The 20,569-nt window shown below is 44.7% G+C and overlaps 1 protein-coding gene across 6 annotated transcripts in view; it reads left to right on the forward strand.

The window, feature by feature from the left end:
* The window catches only part of plxna1b (plexin A1b), a 178,254-nt gene that overhangs the window by 97,932 nt on the left and 59,753 nt on the right, over positions 1-20,569 (forward strand). For all 6 annotated transcript variants that reach the window (XM_086117857.1, XM_086117861.1, XM_086117860.1 and 3 more), the window contains 5 exons: positions 7,352-7,452; positions 9,191-9,314; positions 10,751-10,904; positions 11,720-11,819; positions 18,623-18,737. In XM_086117857.1, coding sequence (XP_085973983.1) covers positions 7,352-7,452; positions 9,191-9,314; positions 10,751-10,904; positions 11,720-11,819; positions 18,623-18,737 — 594 coding nt within the window. The remainder of the gene's footprint in view (positions 1-7,351; positions 7,453-9,190; positions 9,315-10,750; positions 10,905-11,719; positions 11,820-18,622; positions 18,738-20,569) is intronic.

A 20,569-nucleotide genomic window follows, 5' to 3' on the forward strand; every position in this document is an offset into this window, starting at 1 on the left:
GTGTTCAGGATGGAGTGAATTTCATGCAGGTTTTTACAAATCCTAATCTAAATATTGATTTAGATGATTTTGCACCACCTGCCTTTTGCTTTCAATGCTTTGCCTTATCTTGGTAAGGCTTGAAAGAGCCCAAATCTCATTTGTTTGTCGCCTAGCAGTGGCTATGCACACCAAAGGACTTTGAAGAAGACGGTGGTCTTTGTCATGCAAATGTTAATGGACGTGGCGTAGTGAGGCGAAGACAGCTGTGAAAAGGAGACGGAGACTGTTTTCGCAGAGGGGAGTGGAGCAACTTCACTCAATTCCAAGAGTTCAACCCATTTTTCCTGTATAGGGTCCCGGCAGACGCGCTCAAGTTTATTTAATGGTGTTAATGTTCATGACCCTGTCAAATCAATTCAGAAATTTGTTGATAAATACATTACATGTTCGACGATAACAGATGAAACTGTGGATAGGCTCAGTTGCGGAGATTTAGCATCAAACCATTTTTCAGTTTTTGTTTTTTGGGGAGTTGGGAGGGGAAATGGCACTGAGTAAGAACTAAACATCACAAGAACTGGGCGCTTCCATCAATAGCAGTCCGGTTCAAGTTACTCACTTTCATGTCACATTTCAGTGACATAATCGACCACGGCAGCCCGGTGGTCGAGTGGTTAGCGCGTCGACCTCACAATGCAGAGATACCGGGTTCGATTCCAGTTGCGGCCTTCCAATGTGGAGTTGGCATGTTGTCCCCGTGCCTGTGTGGGTTTTCTCCGGGTACTGCGGTTTCCTCCCACATTCCAAAAACATGCATGACAGACTGATTGAACACTCCAAATTGCGCCGAGGTGTGAGTATGAGTGAGGATGGTCGTTTGTCTCTGTGTGCCCTGCGATCGGCTGGCAACCGGTTCAGGGTGTCCCCCGCCTACAGCCCAAAGACAGCTGGGATAGGCTCCAGCACGCCCCGCGACCCTTGTGACGATAAAGCGGATCAGAAAATGGATGGATATCTACCACGCCTGCCGTTAGCTAGACAGTACGCCTGCAGCCCAGAAAAGCCTGATGTTGTTATTTAATAATCATAATAATCACAATAATTTTATAGAACTGAGTCGTCATTCATTATTTTTAAAAATTGGGTTCAATCAAATGAGATCCAGCAAGTGTAAAAAAGTCTCATGTCTGTGTGATACTAACGATGTGGTTTCTAGGTGTGAAATTGAAGGATATACTCATGAGAATTAGACACTGAAATCAATACAGAACCTTTTTTTGTTCTTGCTTTGGTAACTTAACTGCAAGATATTTTTCATTCGTGTCCTTTCCAGTCAATGCATACTGGAGTATGGCACAATGGAAGTTTTTCTGCGATATGATTGAATAAGGTGGTAGTACTTTTAACAGTCTCCAAGAGCGCTTTCATCCAAAGAAAGTGATTGTTTCCATGTCTGACTGACTACAAGGCCTTGTTGTAATTGTCTCCTGCCATCCCTTTCCCGTTGGATCTCTTGTGGGGTTTTCTCCTTTCTCCTTCCCAGAAACGTGCGCATTGTTGTGGGCGCGCCGCATCGGAAGAAAGTGCGCGCGGACACGTCTTGATGCTATCAGTTCTAATGCAAGTCTCGCTGTCACTAGATAGCTCTGTCTTTCTCTGATCTCTTGCTGTTTTACTCCACCGTTGTCTCCCAACGGTTGGTGTGATCCCACAGACTGATAGGGTTGGAAAAGAAGGTAAGATAGATAGGGAGGTTAATGGTTTCTCTTCCTCTCCATCTCGCCCTACTCCTCTGTCACTATCAATCGCACGTACAATTGGAGTCTCCTGTTGCGGGATGGCGTAGAGGGTGGAAGGATGTGCCTCTGATTGATTGTCATGAAACAGAGCCAACCAAAAGATGACCTGGCCCATCAGGCCAGTTCGCTGTGTCACATCACAGATTTCAGCCTAGGGTTTGTCCGAAACTTCATCAATTGTTTTGATTTGACTTTGAATACAATATTTTTTCGTTTCAAATATAAAACTCCCTATCAAGCGGCCTCTCAAAGTACCACAACAACATGAAATTTGATAGAGCCCCCACCCCAAAAAAAGCAGACCTACGATTACGGGTCTGAAGAAAGTAAGTTAGAAAGAACGACGGAAAGAAACAAAATTGTGGACCAAGGCGCTATTGAGTGATTGTATTGCATAAGATGTTGATAACAGTTCTCCAGTAACGTCTATCACACCCTTCTGTCGGTTTTCCTTTTGGAAAAAAAAGTACCTCCTGAGTAGAAACAAGACACGGTGAAGACATTGCCTTGGTGACACAAGCAAATATCAATCGAGGAGAACTATATTGACCTCTCGGCATGCGACTCATGGCCATCATCGGGAAAATGTGGATTTCAGATGGAACTCGGACTACGACAAAGTGAAGACTGTGGTGTGTCATCCACCATGGACTGGTCGCCAGCCAATCACAGGGCACTTATAGACAAACGGACAATATGCATTCTCCCTCACACCTAAGGATGATATAGAATCTTCACTTAACCTAAGATGCATGCCTTTGGAATGCGGGAGGGAGCTAGACTACTTGGAGAAAGACTCCACACAGCAGGTCCGGAGGCCGGATCTGAACCCATGACCTCTGAACCGGGAGGCGTATCTGCTAACCGGTTGGCCGCAGAAAGCTAAAGTTACAATGTGTAAGGTAATGACTGGATTCCCATCCCTAGGTCTGACTCTCATTGTGTAGCTTTTGCATAAAGGTAGCCAAATGAAAACAGACTACCCAAGTACTAGAAGCTACAAGATTCAGATCTTTCCAACGACCACGGCTCCGCCAAACACCTTTGAGGAATGGCTTTATTCTCTTCCCCAGTCTCGTGTGCTGGCGACCTGCGTACATGGTGGTGGGTCGCTTGCCAGTACTAATGGAAATGCCAGCTGTGTGGCTCCTCACTCCTCACAAAGTCCATTTACTAAAGTGACAGAGTCATTTACCAGGCAGCCGGCCTTTCCCATCCGCACTTAATTAGAAGACCTCCAGGCTTGTCTACCTTAGCCACTCACTTCCAGCCCTCTCTCCTCTTTTCACTCCCTGACTGTGACTCCCCCCCCCCCCCCACACCTTTGTTTTGGCGGCTTTTTCAATCTTTGTTTTGGATCCGCGGGTTTTTCACTTTCCACTTTATTCTTCCATTCCCACGTCATGGACCAACTGGCTATACAAATGATGGGAGAGAGTTAACTGGAATGTTTCTGTATCAAGAGCTGCAATGAAGACTGATGCGTTGCAATTTCATTTTTTTTTTCACATACACACCTACACTTCTGGAATTTCATCAATAAATGCAAATTTGCCCAAAGTTCAAGTTACACTTCCAAGATCTTGCCAGTTGTATCTAAAAAAAGCTTTTCTGTACTGTACATGGAAGCTCCATTTTTAATTTTTTTGATATAAAGCATCTCTGGAAATCTATATTCTGTCTATGGCATCTTGGAAATCCACAATTTATTTCATGATTAATTGTATAACATGTCATGCCTCATTTTCCTGCTGAGTGTGTTCTAAATTCCTCTCCCAACTCATGTTTCCTCACCTTCGCCCCCCCCCCCCCCATCTACCTTGTACCAGTGTTGCTGCTTATCAGTCAATACACCAAGCGAGCCATTGATCTTCTAAGTCCCTGACAATCCACTCAATGAAGTCATACTAACCCAACCTTTGATACCCTGATCCACTTGTCCCCCAAATGGGTATTCTAGTGTTAGGAAAGACCAGCTCCCCAACTTGGACATCCGGTTGAGAGCGCACCTCTTAATTTATCTGTTTTACGTCCAGTTGTCACTTAGAAAATGTATTGTATTTTCTTGTACACTGTCCACCATGCACAACAAAAAGGGTCTCATTCTCCTCTACTCAATATACACCAAAGAGTTGTCTGTGATTTGCCTTAGTCTATTGATCAGCTCTAAAATATTACAGTTTAAACTCAAAAGTGAGCTAGCATGTCAGAAAAGCTGTGATGCAACAATTCTGCCAAGTGTTCAAAAAGACAGCCCGGGTTTAACAATCGAATGTCATCCCAAATGCTGATCACAGCCCCAAGTGGCCCCGTGAAATTACTTACGGACTTACTCAAATGTGTCATGTGCTATGGTCAACATATAGTGTACATCGAAATTAGTGATCAAATAAAACAAAGAAGGATCAAAAAGTCCTTCAATATATTGTACGGCTGCTTAACAGGCAATTGAACTACATTTTGTTGTAGATTAGGAAAGGCTACTCTCATCAAGGTGATAAAAAAAGACTAACCTCTTTTGTTTTGGCCTTATGCTGTGATTTTTTTTTTTGTAAAAAAACCCCCCATATATATATATATATATATATATATATCCCGAACAAGGCAGGTCCTAGTATGTGTTTGGATTTAATAAGCCATGAAAAGCCGCGTTAAAAGCTTTACACGTCCTTTGGGTTTGGGGGTGACCGTCACAAAGCCTGTTAGCTGGACGTTTAAAGGCATGTGATTGCGCACTGTAAAAACAGATTGAAGAGGAAAGGTGGAAAGTTTACAGTTAAAAGGAAACATCAAGGCACTTCAGTCAGCCAGGCTCGAGCCGGAGGAGAAGGGCCAAGAAAGGGGGACTTGAGTTACAGTGCGGAGGCCGTTGTAAATAAGAGGAGATGGCAGGAGAGCAGAGCATCCAGTCTTGGTTTATGAGGTCATTTAAAGGAGTAATGTGCTCGGCTGGTTGAAATTGGCTTTCATTAAAAGAGCCATCGGGACAGACTGAAAGAGGGAAACTGGGAATGTATGTCAGTGTGTGTGAAGGCAACTCATATATTATCATAAACGTACACTACATGCTTATTATTGGGAGTCACATCCAAGTATGAAAATGCCTCGAAGACGATAGCAAAGACATTTCCCGTTCCCATCGGGCGAGTTAACCAGAACGGCTTTCGATTGCGTCAACATTTTCTTTTGTTTCACCACTCCCACTGAACCCAGCGGCGCATAGCGTCATTGCTTCTGTTGGCGCGTGGGCCATTGTGCGCAAAAGGCCGTATCGATCATCACACGGCGCGATGACAAGGTGGTGCGAGCCCCACCGCAGGCTGGTAGAGAAATCAGGATGAACTCCCATGTGCGCCCCGTCGTCTTTCATCACCATCGTCAAGATGTATGGAGAAGATCTGTGATGAATCCTTCTTGGGTTTTTTTCCCCTCTTCCTTCAATGACACAAACTATTAAAAGAGATGGTGCTTTCAACCGCAGCGCTTTGCCTCGTGCATCTGCCCCTTCTCTGCTCATTCGTTCACACCGTTGTTCTTCCAGACGTGTCTCAGCTCCTCTTTCAAAGGGAATCTGGCCTCGCACCCATTGTGACAATGACACACAGTAAGCGTCTGCCACCGTAGCCCATCGACTCAGCACAATGTCCTCATAGATTCCCCCCTTTGTGCGTTGTCTTCCATTACACCTCCATTCATGCAGCCAGCCGCTCCTCCCTCCTGCCCTCTCTCTGCTTTACACCTTCGCTCGCTTGTATCATTTTGTTTGGATCGCTCTCTGGGCCTCATGGCGTATTTTTTTTTTTTTTAAATGCCACTAACCCCCTACCTCCCCGCGCCATATTGTTCCCTTAAAAACATTGTCGCCAAACCTATATATGACTTTTGAGCGTATAAATGAGTTCCATTATGTCACATCTGTCCTACATATCTGTTGTAGTCAGAGCTCACGTGGGACTCACGGCCTCAAGTTTAATATTTCATTCCCGTGTTCCCCTGTGCTCCTAATTTCTCTCGCGCAGCAATCCAGCCTTAACTTGCAATTCTTCTTTTTTTTTTTTCATATCTTTCCTTACTCCCAGGTTGCACTTCATAACAAGAAGCCAAGCCCCCGTTTCTAGCCACATTCCGCTACAACCTGGGTCTCACAACATCTCTGTGTGACCGCACAAGTTAGCTGGGGGATGTTTGTGAGACCTTGTTTCGTCCTAATAAGCAAGTCGACTCCGGCGCTTGATTTAAAGTCGCCTGCAGTAGCAACCTGATACAAGCGCCGGCACACACATGCTCGCGCACCATGACACAGGGGATCAAGTAACTCAACAACCCGGGGGGGGCGTTAGCGAGAAAAAGTTAATAATGGTTTGGATGTTTTACGTTTGCTGTAAACCAGAGGTCCTCAATAGGGAAGTAGCGGCCCGGATCCAGGTGTTTTTCTGGAACCATTATTTTGACAAATGTTTGTCATTAAAATAACTTTGAAGTGTATTTGAGGTTGACTCATTTTAACATGCGCACTTTTCTGGTCTTTAAAGTAGTAAACGTATGTAGACAGGAAATGTCAGGCCAATCGCATGGATTTTAACCATTCCTGCGTGACTTGACATAGTTCGTCAAATTGTTGTGCATGAGTGAGGCAAACGATGAGGACAAAAGTTCAGGGGAAGCAGATAGCAAGAAAAGTAGTTTGTAATCTGCTAAATTAAATGTATGGGGTTTTTTTGTTTTTGTTTTTTTCAGGAATTCAGATTGCTCAAACACTTTTATCCAAGTTCAAAGGCACTTTTTTTTTTTTTTTTTTTTGGACACAAACATACTAAAACAATTTTAAGGTCCGTTGTCATAAATGTTGATGTGCACACAAACGCACGTCTGCCTTGTGGCACAGCAGCAACACACGCACATGCTTGAAGTTGTGATTCGCCTGTCAAACACCAAGCAAATATCTTGAAATAGCCACGCTTCCCGATCCCCCGGGAGCATGTTGTGAATCGTCTCTTATCACCTTTAAGTGGAGTGAAGGGCCATCTCAAACACTTATTTTATTTTATTTTTTTTCTAGCCTCTTAGCAAGCCCACACCTCGCGTGCGTCTGAATGAGTGACACGCACAAACACACACCGTCGCGGAGGACGTCCTTACACCGACTTTGCTCAAACACTTCGGCTCAGTGTGTCTTGCAACGTGTACACACATTTCCACACGTGCACTGAGGTCCGCTTCCCTGCCTCCCAATGTTTTTTTTTTTTTTTTGAGGTCACCTGTCAATCTTTTCACGGTTACCATGACCGCCTGTCATGTCTCCCAGCATGCATTGCGGGGCCTCGCCTGTGTACGCTTCACTGGAAGCTGGCACTAGACAGCGGTCCCTCCAGAGTGCGGCGATTTCTCTCAGGGGAATCATGTACACCATCCAAAGCACCGTTTCAAGAGAAAGAAACATCCTGGCGCATTTTTTCTGCCTTTGAACTTGTCAATGACTCATCATGATCCAATTTAATGGGGAAATAATTTCTCGAGTAACCTCTCTCTACTTTCTCTCTCTGTTGCTCTCCCTCTCGGTTTCTCTGCAGGTGGTGAGAGTTCCGGTGGAGAGCTGCGAGCAGTACACCACATGCGGGGAGTGTTTAGGTTCCAGAGACCCTCACTGTGGATGGTGTGTGCTCCACAATGTGTAAGTACCACACACTGATGTCCCTCTGATAATAATTAAAGTGCTTTGTTCACGATCAATGTACTTTGGTTGACTACCTCATGAGACAGTTAATTCCTAAATTATGATTCCTTTCCCCCCTGGCCAAAATTATAGAGTTATTCGGAATACTTATTTGTTGAATATCCTGTATATCGTCTGGACGGGGGTTTTCAGAAAATTTGGTCAGTTCACATCTAGCTTCTGGCTTAACCGAATGTAGTTACTTGAATCCTGTTTTCACTAACTTTTAGCAAGAAGGAATTTTAATGGGATTTGGAGCGGGGATTTAAAATGTTGCCCATCAATATCCAACAATGTTGGCTTGTGGCAAAGCTTACAAAATTACTTAGCCGCACTTTCTTGAAACTAAGTCAGTGCCAGTGAGTGTCAGGAACAATTCCACATTATTGGAAGGTGACACGAAGTTCGACCACATTCAGAACACCGCGAGCATTTGGCGTAATGCCGTCTCGCGGTGTGTTAATTAAACCGAGAAGACTTATCAGCAAGCTGTCTTTCCTTCAGGGGAGGCACAATCGTACGTGTGCCACTTCTCCATCATTAAAATGACAACTTGGTGACGGGCTCCAACCAGTGGTAACCTGCCATTTGGCCACATCTCGGCTGTGTGTCATCAACGCAGCTTGCTCATTTCCGAGCTGATTGTGTTGCCAAATCTGGCAAAAAAGGCCCTGCGGATAAAATGGGGAAACATTAATAGGCAAATTATTTATAAGCCTCGTTTCGGGCCTCTGGTGCCTTTGGCCACATCTTATTAATAGCCGCGGTAGTTTCAATCAACAGTAGATTTGAGCTGGGCATACACACGTGCACACATACGCATGCGGGGCTTTTATGAAATACGCACGCATTTGCATGTCATAGCGTGATGTAGAAAAGAAGAGGAAAATGCACACCATCGTGCACAATCATGCATATAGTCTTGCGTATGTGTTATTTTGTGTAAGTGTGCAAGTTGTCAGCTGGTGAAGGAACGAACAAACATCACGACTCGACTGGCTAAATGCCGGGACCCACGGAGGAGGCAGTTAGCGTCTTCTCCCGCCTCCCTCTTATTGTCAATCCTTCACAAAGTGCCGCATCGGCTCTTTTCTCTCACCTCTGGGACCAGTTGTAGTTAGCGCGGAGGGGAAGTGATAGCTAATGCATTATGAATAGCTAATAGTAAAAGTGCTGCGTGCCGATGCTTTTTTTTTCTCTCCCCCCCTTCGTCATCAGCTGCCTGGTAATAAGCGGGGGAAATTGCTGACCCTTTTTGATATTCCCTGGGTTTGAATTGTATCATTTTTACAGCTCAGTGAAACTTTAATGGTTGCATATATATCACCTGACAAGTTTAAATTGGGCGGGACTGTAAACCGAACAGATGAGGAGCTGTATGGATGTCCACACAGCTTAGTGTTTCTTGCACAAACGTCAAGGCCGGTAGGGTAATGATGTTTGGGCCTGCCGTAATAGCTGTGCCAAGCTATTAGCCAATTTGTCTTCTCTTATTGCTCTCATTTTCTGCGTGAAGGTGATTGTTCTGCATCTTTATCATGTTTAAAATGATTGTCATTGAATCTCAACTGCTCACAACACCTCCCCCTCCCCTTCCCTCCTTTTGTTCCTTCATGCTCTCGCTTCTCCCGTCTCCCCATTCCGTACTCGACCCATCACAATTTCATCCGCCTTTTCCTTTCCCGCTGCTCTCAAGCTGCTCACGAAAGGACCGTTGTGAAAGAGCGGGAGAACCCCAGAGGTTTGCGTCAGACCAGAGGCAGTGTGTGGAGCTCACCGTTCAGCCCAAAAATATTTCCGTCACCATGTCTGAAGTGCAGGTAAGCCATCTAATATACGGGGGGTCATCGCACTTCTGTTCCTCCCGCAGCGAACGTCATCTGAATTTCTAAACTTCCCGTTTACCTCGGCTGAGGCAGTTTTAAAGTCAGAAAGGAAATATTTCAAGACATTAAACATATAGGTCATAAATACTGTATAAGAGTTCCAAAAATGTACCTCAAATGTAAACAGGGTCACTCCCAAAAAGAAGCTTCTCAGTCCTCTATGACAAGGTTAGTGTGTCCTATTTAGATGTACGTTCTGCTGCAAATGCTGAGCTGGATAACATATGAAGGCACATTTTCGACGAGTCTCACCATTCACCACCAGACCGGTCCTAAACATATATCTTGCATAAACATTTAGGCACATAGAAGACAATGAGTATCTGCAGAATGCTATCACAGATGGTTGGGTTGAAGGTACATTTGGACCACATAGTAGAGTTGAGCATCGTTAATTTTGAAACAATACACTCTAATCTGGCATTCATGTCTGCGTTTTTAGCAGGGATGGCAATAGCTGTGTCATTGCACTATAATGCAGTGAAATCCACCAATGAATGCAACATGAAATAGTAGACAAAGGGAGGCTTGCTCCACGCGCCAGTTTTGTCATCCTTGCACGGACTCCACATTCATTTTAGACTGACAGAGTCCTCAGTGGCCCGGATCCTGCATACTTGGTGGATCATGTGTCAATTTATTGTCCTGTTTGGCCACTGCGGTTCCCAGATTGTAGAATGTCATTCAGAATGCTGCAGCTTGGGCTCTGATCAAAACAAAGAGATCAGAACATATTACTCCTGTCCGAATGGCTTTACACTGCCCCCTAGTCAGCTGGAGAACGCACTCGCAAGTTCTGCTACTGGTCTAGAAATTTGCGAATGGATTAGGTTCTCAACATATAAAAGAAATGTGAATGGGATACAAACCGAGTTGAGTTCTTAAGTCTCTGGACCCGGGTCAGTTAGTGGAGCCAAAAGTTCAAAGTAAACATGGTGAAGCATCATTTAGCTGTTGTGCTGCATGAGAAATGGAATCATCTGCCAACAGAAGTGAAGTCAGCCCCAAGTATGTACTATACCTTCTGGTACCATTGTGATTGGAAAAACCTGATCCAGACTGGATCAGTTTTTTCGGTACCCTTTGCCTCTCGTCCACAGAAAATGCATCCCAAACGGAATGAAACTGCGGTTGCCGGTGCACGTTGCCGCACACATTAACCTTGCTCTAATTATAATGGCGGCCAGTGTAACAGATGCACACAAATTGCTGGGCCCATCACACACCCACGCGTAGCCCGACTTCGCTTACATGTCTCTCCCCCGCAGCACCCATTAACCCCCGTGTCATATCTTATAACAATCCATGTACACCGTGTCCTTCCATTGATCTTGTGCTGATTGCCTCTCTCTCTCTCCCTCTCTCAAAAGCTGGTCCTTCAGGCTCATAATGTGCCTGATCTTTCGGCGGGGGTCAACTGCTCCTTCGAGGACTATGTGGAGACCGAGGGACTGATCCAAGGCGGATACATTTACTGCCTGTCGCCCTCTGCCCGTGACGTCATCCCCATCACACGGAACAAAGGTTCGGGCATGATTTAGCAGGGTGATGAAGTCACAAATCAGAGGATCGGTGGTTTTGTGGCGTTATTTTCATTTTTGCAGTTGCTTAGTTATGGCTCTGTTACAGCATTGTTGCCCCCTCTGCCTTGTGCCTTTGAAATTGTTTGAAGCTATTAATTCATCAGCATGGGCTGATGTCTCCCTCTAAGGGGTCTTTTTCTACTCTGCAATCCGAGAACTCCGCAGCTGTGCAGCCACCAGAAAATATTTTTCGCATTATTCGATGATTTGCTTAGTGTGACTCAATCCAGAATACATTGTCATTGCCAATAAAGCTCGCCCGTTCCATTTCAAAGCCTCCTAACTCAAGTTTGCATTTTTCTTCTGAAAATAGCACCGTTTTTGAATTCCTATTACCATGCATTATGCACCATTGTCAGTTTCACTTATTTATTTCCCTTTCCTTCGAAGGGACACTGCTTGTGTCGCTAACTTCTTTTCAAAGCCGGGAATCAATGAGCATTGCTGTGTTTAGACGTCTCTGCTTCCTCTTGTTTTAGCAGACATTGACACCTATATCACGTCAGCGTCTATTTTCGGACATGGAAATGATGCACATATTCAAAGCATTGAAGGCAAACTTGGAAGTTTGGATGTTTTTTTTAAGTGCCGCCATTTTGGGGTTCTTATCAGCTGCAGCATCCAAACGAAACCGCTCATAAACCGTTTTTAAGTAGCACTCTACTCAGGGTGTTCTTTCGTGAAGCATAACAATAATAAAAATCAAAAGAACTCAGATTTGCACCTGCCATCTTTTCTTGTGCTGTGTTCATTCAGGTGACAAGCGGGTGGTGAAGCTTTACCTGAAATCCAAGGAAACGGGCAAGAAGTTCGCCAGTGTTGATTTTGTCTTCTACAACTGCAGTGTACACCATTCGTAAGTTGCAACAATTTGTTCATCACGCGGGCATTTAATAAGGATTAGGTTTTCATTTAGTTCTTCCCCTCTCTCCTGCATGCTCCGTCCCTCTGTCCTTTTTTCCCCTTGGGATGGCTCGCGCAATAAACGCCCATCTCCTTTTAGTGTCCACGTGGGATATCGTATTACCTTTTGAGCGAAAAATCGAACACGATGTATACATGTAACGATTGCGATATGAGATGGTAATTTTAGTCTTATTATCATAACCCGTGACACACACTACCCAATCTTCAATTATTAATTCATTACTGGATGATCTGTGGGGTCTGTTGGACTCTAACCTTGTTGCTCACTAACTCCTCTATTAATTAAAAAGTAAAAAAGATGCTCATCTGGTACTTATTGACACAAAAAAGCCAAAATATTGTAGTGCAGAGCAGTGAATTAGTCAAAGTGAGTCTCCTCTGCAGTTTATTTGCACAGTCACAGCTCTCGAACTTACTGTTCAGTCCCGTGTCTGATGCCGGGATCAAATAATCCTTCAGATCTGAAACAAATCACCCCGATTGCCCCCACTCGAGTCGCAGGCTCTCCCGTCTGTCCACCCATGGCTGATCCAGTGGAGGCTAAAACGTCTGGTGGGGTATTAGCCTCAGGGCAACAGATGGCATGTGGGCCCCTGGGATACCGCAGGACTCCATTCTGGCTTCCCTCTGGATGTTAGATGAGCCTCCTTCGAGGATTGTCCACAAACACACTCGTACGTTCACATGCATAGCCACACCTCGCCCTGTCGCTTAACTGCTCATTTAAGCTCTGAATGTCTCGGGCACCTTATCTGTCACTCTGACCTTTGACCTGGTTGCACAGTTCTCCTGTCGAAGTACATGAATCCCCCGCCGCAATGGTGGTGATTAGCCCAGCTGGTTAAAGGCGCCGTGGTTTACAATGTGAAATCATTTTTAATTCATCTCCCATAAGGACAGGCTGCTATTTGCTTCAACCCGGCAAGGCTTATAATTCCCAAAGTAGCACCAAGTCCTTTATATTCTCAGAAGGTATAGTCAATTAAAATAAAAGGTGTCAAGCTGAGCCATAGTGGATGTATTGCGATATGAAGTCACGTTAAGGTTTACGGCATTCCTCCTTGTACGGAAGTAGCCTCAAACAAGAAGCGAGGCAAGAGAGTCCCCCATTTGAGGCTATTACCCCAATGAGCTGATTAAATCTACTCCCGGCGCCGATCTAATATGGCCTTTGAGGGATGTAATGGACACGTTTAATGAAGTTACAGATATGGCACGTTGCATCTTCGCCTGTGACTTTTATGGCGAACAGAGCTGCCGAGATAAGAATCCTATTTTAAGGTGGCACTCTGTCCAGTGGAGTAAGTGTGCCGGTGTCGTGATTTCAGGTCCATGCATCAACATGCAAGGTTCATATGGCCACAATACTTTCTTCGCTCAGCCATTTCCTGCTTTTAACGGCGGGGCGTAGAGATACGCCATAGTCCAAAGACAGTCTGAAAACACTTTAGCAAATTTGCAAGCCCGTGCAATATTTAGCGGTTTCATGAATATTCCGTGTTACAGTAGTGCGGAACACAGGCGTTATCCTATTGTATTTCTTAATAATTTATACTGAGACACTGTCGCACAACCTTCCCATCTCCAAAACATATACACCCCTCCTGCCTATTTACACAACTGATTATGTTTCAGCCCTTGCCTTTTCAAAAATGCCATACATTTGCATAGTGCCATTAATCTAATTAGCATCCCCACTGTTTCAGTTTAAGGGTTGCTGAGATTGAAATAGAAAATCACCCACGGCCATGATTGCGCCGTAATTAAATATTTCCATAAGCTTTTTCTCATTTCTCAGCCCTCTGTTTATTAAGATTGGGCGGATATGGTGGCAGTGAATTGGGGTTAAGCTTTCGTGACGTACAGGACTTGTTGTTGCACAGTGCCGTTCATTTCTTGAGTGTGCCAGCCATCGAATCTTTTATTTTGGCTTCCTTAAACTAATGTTTGGAATTTATTATTTTACGATTAACCAGATTCCCCTGATTGACTGTGGGGGGGAATGATCCATTGAGTACCGGTAATTGCCATTTAAAGCAATGTTGGTTGGAATGCAAAAAAAAAAAAACGCTTGACAGTTCCAATTGCAGCATTGAAGTGAGCGGAAAAATGCGGTATGTAGTGTAGGAGTGGAATGGGGTGGGGGGGACCTTAGCAGGTCATGTTGTACCTTCTTGAGACAGCAAACTGCATATGATATTATATTTAAAGCGAGAGAGAGAGAGAGAGAGAGAGAGAGAGAAGAATGTCACTCATCTATTCACTCATCCACACGAGATAAAGGGATCCAGCAACACAGATGTAAATCTACCTGTAAATTATTAAACTCCATTGTAAGTAGTAGCCAATAAATAACTCATTTTGGCGAGAGCAGTGCTGTCAAACAAACCTCATTAGGTAAGGTGATTGTGTTCAACACGCTAAACAGACCTCTCGGGTTGAAGAATGATTCGGAATGTGTATGTTTAAAAAAAAAATTTTTTTTTTTTTTTAAATTGCAGGTCTGGAATAATAGCAGCGCTCTCAAGGCAGCGCTGGCAGATTAGCATCTGAATAGGCATTAGCATTATGAGCATGGAGCCTGTCTGCTGCTTCTCAAATCCTCTGAGTAATAATAGCTGATGGCCATTGAAGGGGTAGAAATAAGGCAACACTTGGGGGTCTGAAAGAATGAGCCCACCGCGGATACATGAAAAAATATCAAACGTTCCGCTATGTGCCTTGGCGGGGCTTAGGGCGGGGTTGCACCTATGCTAAAAGCGTGCCTTTTAGATCCGAAGGAAGGGGACCCAGGTCACTTGAAGTGTGCAAAGAATGGGCAGCAGGGGGTTGTCAGACAGAGCCGACTGGCCCTGGGTGGCACCCAGAATGACACATCTCTTATTTCGAAGGCCACAATTATAAAAGTTGGCATCGGCAACCTGCTGACATTTCGCTCGTTATTTCTATCGCTGGGACACGAACACGGTAGATTTGACTTAAGTAAAAGATGAAAGTCAAATATTATCCGGACATTGTGACAGTCGTGAAATATCATGCGTTGTTCTTGTTGCTGACACTGCTGCTTGTTTCTTGACACTTGCGCTGTTAAGTTGGCAATCTCCTGAATTTCAATGAGACCTCCTCTAATGGTGGGCCGAAAGAAACAAAAGAAAACAACAAACAAACAAACAAAAAGAAAGCATACTTTCTTATGATCAACTGTCTTCGACACATAAATGCATTTTGCGGTTCAGGATACAGATGGACTTCTTTTTCTTGATGAGGTCATGTGACTACATTTCCTTGCTTGACTGAATTAATGTGAGACTTTGCGCCACCGGGAACAGGAGCAGGGGGCGACCGCAGCACTTGCGTCGCCGGGAACAGGAACGGAGGGCAATCGCAACACTGAGGGCTTTATGCTAAGCTAAACTAGCATGGCCGACTCATTTTCCTTCCATTTGTTCGTAACACTGATAAATTCCTATTTGCTCTTGTGTGGTATTAAGAGGCCTGTTATTTCCTTGGCCGCTCATCCCTCATTGTAAATGGACAGCTTCTCTCAGCACAATGCTAAATTGGTCAATTAAAGCAGCAGTGGGATTGAATTAAGCCCCAGCCTCTGATCTTGCTCAAAAGTAGGGGCCCCGCACTGGAAATGATCGCTTAAAGTACGCACCTAACAAACGAGCCGCTGTAATTGATTCAAATGAATCCATGTCAGCGATTGATGGATTTGTATATGGTCTCCGTCACCCAACCCAGCTGAAGATAAAACTCTCATTTCTCATGTGGGGAAGTGAAATCGCGGCGGGCATTTCACACAGGGTTAAAATGTATTTGAGAGCAGGTTCAGGAGTGTCGCCAAAACATTTCGGAGGTACTGTACGTGTTTTATCGCATTCACAAGAAACCATTTGCTCACTTGGTTTCATGATTGCAAAACATGCCATTCATTCAGGAGCCTTGCGATAAAACCTTTTATTTGTCGACTGCTATTGGTTACATTAGACTTCCAGGATTGCATGTAAGCAAGGTTCTGTCAAGCGTCATGTGTCTCAGGGGCAAAGAATGGCCAAAAACGATAAAGTGAAGCTGTCACACACCGCTGTTAGTACCCCCTCACACATGTGAACACATTTCTACCTGCCAACCAACTTCCAGGCCAGTACTTCCGCCCTTTTACTCCCTTCCCCAGTGAGACCCCCACACGGAGCACCGCAGGCTACATACCCCCTCCACGTTGTTCCTCTCCCACGATAGCTGGCGTCTCCGCGTCTATCAGGGAAATCCATCTGCTTTTGATCTCTGCTGCCTTTCCTTCTCTTCTTTCTCCCATCATGTTCTTTCAGCCCGTCTATCTCCACCTCACCTCTGCTGGAGCAGGTGAATTAAAAATGGTGGCGGGTTTATAGCCCCGCGGATGAAAGAGCGCTTTAGACAAAGAACACGGGGAGAGCTTTAAAAAAAAAAAAAAGAGGTCTGTTGCAAATGAAAGGGATTGGAGGCATGGCATGATGGAAGCACTAAAAGAAAAACTCCTGTCTGAATGGATGCACAGAATTACACAACAGAGTGGACGTATTGCGAGGAGAATCACTGAGCTCTCAGTGATAAATAAGGGCTGTAGCGGGAGAAAGATGAGGTTGGTGAAAGGTGTGCGGAGGAGGGCTTCAGACCGGGTCAGAGAAAGTGCACAGTGTGTGATAAAAAAAAGATTTATGTTATCAAAAGATCCGAAGTAAAATGTAGACTCACCTTTGTCTAGAATTGCCTTTCATTTCCAAAATTCTGGAAAAAGTGGTGCACATGCAGTTGAAATTTTTCTTGGATGAACATAACATCTTGGAGGTCTTCCAGTCAGGTTTCAAGACGATGCATAGCACGGAGTCAGCCCTGTTACGCGTTTCTAATGACATCCTCCTGGCAAATGACTCTGGAGACCACGTGTGTCTAGTTTTATTGGACTTAACTGCAGCATTTGATACCGTGGATCACAGTATTCTGCTGACTCGTTTGCAGCACTTGGTGGGCATTGGCGGCAGTGCTCTTGAGTGGTTTAGGTCCTATTTAGCTGACAGAACCTTCTGTGTCAGCCTTGGCTGCTCTGAGTCACGCACTGCTCCCCTGTCATGTGGTGTTCCACAGGGCTCAATTCTGGGGCCTCTGCTGTTCTCGCTGTATCTGCTCCCATTGGGTTCCATCTTAAGGAAACATGGTATTCCCTTCCACTGCTATGCAGATGACTGCCAGATCTATGTCCCACTGAGAAAGAAAGACGCCTTCTCATTAAGGCCACTCCTATCCTGTCTGGAAGAAATCAAAACCTGGATGGCACAAAATATCTTGAGATTCAATGAAAAGAAGACAGAGGTGATATTGTTTGGTCCCAGTGGCCCTTGTACATTCCATCCTGTAGACTTGGGCCTCCTGTCTCCTTATCTTAAGTCAACAGTCTCAAACTTGGGCCTTAAACTGGACCGTGATTTCAAACTCGATCGGCAAATTGGTGCCGTTGTTAAATCCAGCTTCTTCCACCTTAGACAGCTGGCCAAAATAAAACCTCTCCTCTCACATGAACACTTTGAGACAGTAATTCATGCCTCTGTCACATCCCGGCTCGATTACTGTAATGCCCTTTACTTTGGAGTCAGCCAGTCCTCCATTAAGCGCCTTCAGCTGGTCCAGAATGCCGCTGCTCGCCTCTTGACTGGTACTAGTAAGAGGGAGCACATAACTCCTACTCTGGCATCCCTTCACTGGATCCCCATTCATTTTAGAGTTATTTTCAAGATCCTCTTATTTGTTTTCAAATCTCTGAATAATTTCGCACCACCTTACCTCTCTGAGCTCATCCGCCCCTACACACCTGCCCGGCGCCTCAGGTCTGTGGACCAGACTTTATTAGAAGTACCAAGAACTAAACTGAGGCTCAGAGGGGGTCGAGCCTTTTCTGTTGCTGGTCCCTCTCTCTGGAATGACCTCCCACTGAACATTCGGCAAGCCTCCTCGCTGACCATCTTCAAAACCCTCCTCAAAACTCACTTGTATTCTTTGGCATTCGACTCAGCATGACTTAGATATGTTCTTGGTTTTACTGTTTGGTGCTTTCTACCGCCTTTATTACCGATTTGTCTTACTGTTTATTGTGCATGTTAAATTGCTCCATGTACAGCCCGGAGATGGCTGGGATAGGCTCCAGCACCCCCCGCGACCCTAGTGAGGATCAAGCGGTTCGGAAAATGGATGGATGGATGGACAGCACTTTGTATGCAGCGATGGCTGTTTGAAAGTGCTCTATAAATACTGTTGACTTGACTTGACTTGACTAGAATTTCAATTTACAGTATTGCATGCCCAACTCCGCAAAAAGCTGTATACTGAAATCGGGATGAACACTCAAATTCAAGACTTCTCAAAGCCTTATAAAACTTTAGCCGTAGCTGTAAATTTTAATCCAAGCCAGTGTTCATATTATGATGCAAAATCAACGAAACCTCGTCTTTTCTTGAATGAACAAGCCATAACGTCTCATCTCAAGTTTAACATTCTTACTCAGCACGAGTGCGAAATTAGTTTTCACCGCTGCAAAACGTCAACGCGAGGTGTAAAACTTTCACGATGCAAACAAGCGATGGCCCGATTGATGTCGCAGGATAGACTGCTTTGAGTGAGGTCTTCCGCTGTCTTTTATTTTTCTCAAGTCACATTATTTTGACTCAAGTCGCCACTCCGTCATGTGTTTTCCAGCTGCCTCTCCTGTGTGAACGGATCATTCCCATGCTACTGGTGCAAATACCGCCATGTCTGTACCCAGAACGCACACGACTGCTCCTTCCAGGAGGGACGAGTTAACATTTCGGAGGTAAGTTCGACTCTTAATTCTACGGCAATGATTGGTGTCTCTGTCTTCGGCCCTTGACACGAGCTTATCCGTCAGTCGGTGTATATCCAAACAAGAATGTACCATATTCCTCCAACATGACGAATCTACCTTTTCCTCACATATTGTTGCTTTGAACCCATGGGGAGCACTTTAACCACACGCTAATTTAATCTTCTGCCAATATAACCACAAATTGTTTTCTAATGCACACACCCTCCTTGGTATTTGCTTCAGGTTTCTTTCCATCAACTCCGATGTGTGTATCTGCATTTGTAACACAACAACTTGCTGTGCGCTGTGCAGTAATAATTCTGTCGTAGCCCATAAAGCCATAAGCAGGCCCGGGATGCATAAAATGTCCATGGAAATACCGCTTGGCTTTTACATAAACAAATGTTGCATTAGCATAAAAGCTAATATCAATCGTGCGGAATAGCTGCTTGGGCAGGCGAGATGGTAAACATAACAAGCGTTAACAACTGCTCAAATGCATGCAATTTAGTAATGTACACAAAGTGTTGTTTCATTCTTTTGCATTATTTTTTTCTCCACCTCATGAATGTATTTGCAAGGCACAGACAGCAATTGAAATGCATATCTTCTCAATTTTCAATCAACCTCTGAATGCAAATGCATCTTGCTCCCGACTGACGGACAGTCATGCCTTCAACTTGTCCGACTGATGTAACGCAGGCGCATGCTATCGCCCGTTTGTGCTCTGACTCTCTCCGTTATCGCAACGTAGATGAAAGATGCCGGCCAGCCTGTTACACTAGCCTTTATTAATTGGCCAACCTTTATCCAATTACTTCCCCCTTTATCTCCCTTCTGCACCACCCCCACGTACAATCTCAAACACTAGCGCCTCCCGACGTTATCCGAAACAACACACAGACCTTGCCTTCATGCCTCGTGGAGCTGACGCTAGCGAATTAGTGCACCCATCTGCAAGACATGAGGGAGAGCATTGGCTTGCGCTCTCTGAGCTGAAAAGAGACCAGCGGGCCAACAGGAAAGGCCTTCGGTGATCATGGGAGAAAGAGGAGGACTGCCAGTAAACATAAAAACAGAGGTCCTAGTGAGTGCTAGGCTATGGGGGTTGAAGGTGTATCCGTTTACATGAGTACAAATCCATTGATGTTGAACACACTTAGATCCGACACCCGAGTCGACCTCCAATGTTGGGGCATTTGAAAAACCAGTTTCTTAAAGGTAAATAATGTAAATGAAACAGTCAGAGATGAACTTTCGCAATCATCATAAAACCTGAAGTCATACGTTATGGGGTATGTACTGTACATTTAAAACTGCTAGCAAGATTTGAATGTAGCCTTACTTCACCCCCTCTAGCTTCCCCTTATGTAGACGGCTGCATCGCTAGGCCTTGAAAACCGTCACCAAAACCGTCATTCTCACTCGGTTGTCTTCTAAGTTGATCACTTTTTTCTATTTTTATTCTTCTGTACATTCCAATAATTTCAACATCAAGCCGGTAACACTTAGCGCTTGCCACTTTCCGCAGCTGTCCAGATAGGAATTCATGGCAACTTTCCAAGACGAATAAACCGCGCTAACAACGCCTTGGCTAACGTCAGCTTGTATACAATGCAAATTTTACGTGCAGTTACATGACGCCTGGGGGTGGAGTGGATTTGGCTACATTCAAATCTTGCTAGCAGCTTGAACATCACAGGTGGCACCTTGCACATTCTCAATAACAGTTGTTAAATGTACAAATATATGAAAGGCTGTTAATATAAAACAAACCTCTATGATTTAGTTTGATATGGAGTTAAATAATTGGACATACT

The sequence above is a fragment of the Hippocampus guttulatus genome, chromosome 8, assembly GCF_054856545.1.
Source record: "Hippocampus guttulatus isolate MCC_2025c chromosome 8, RoL_Hgut_1.0, whole genome shotgun sequence".
NCBI lineage: Eukaryota > Metazoa > Chordata > Actinopteri > Syngnathiformes > Syngnathidae > Hippocampus > Hippocampus guttulatus.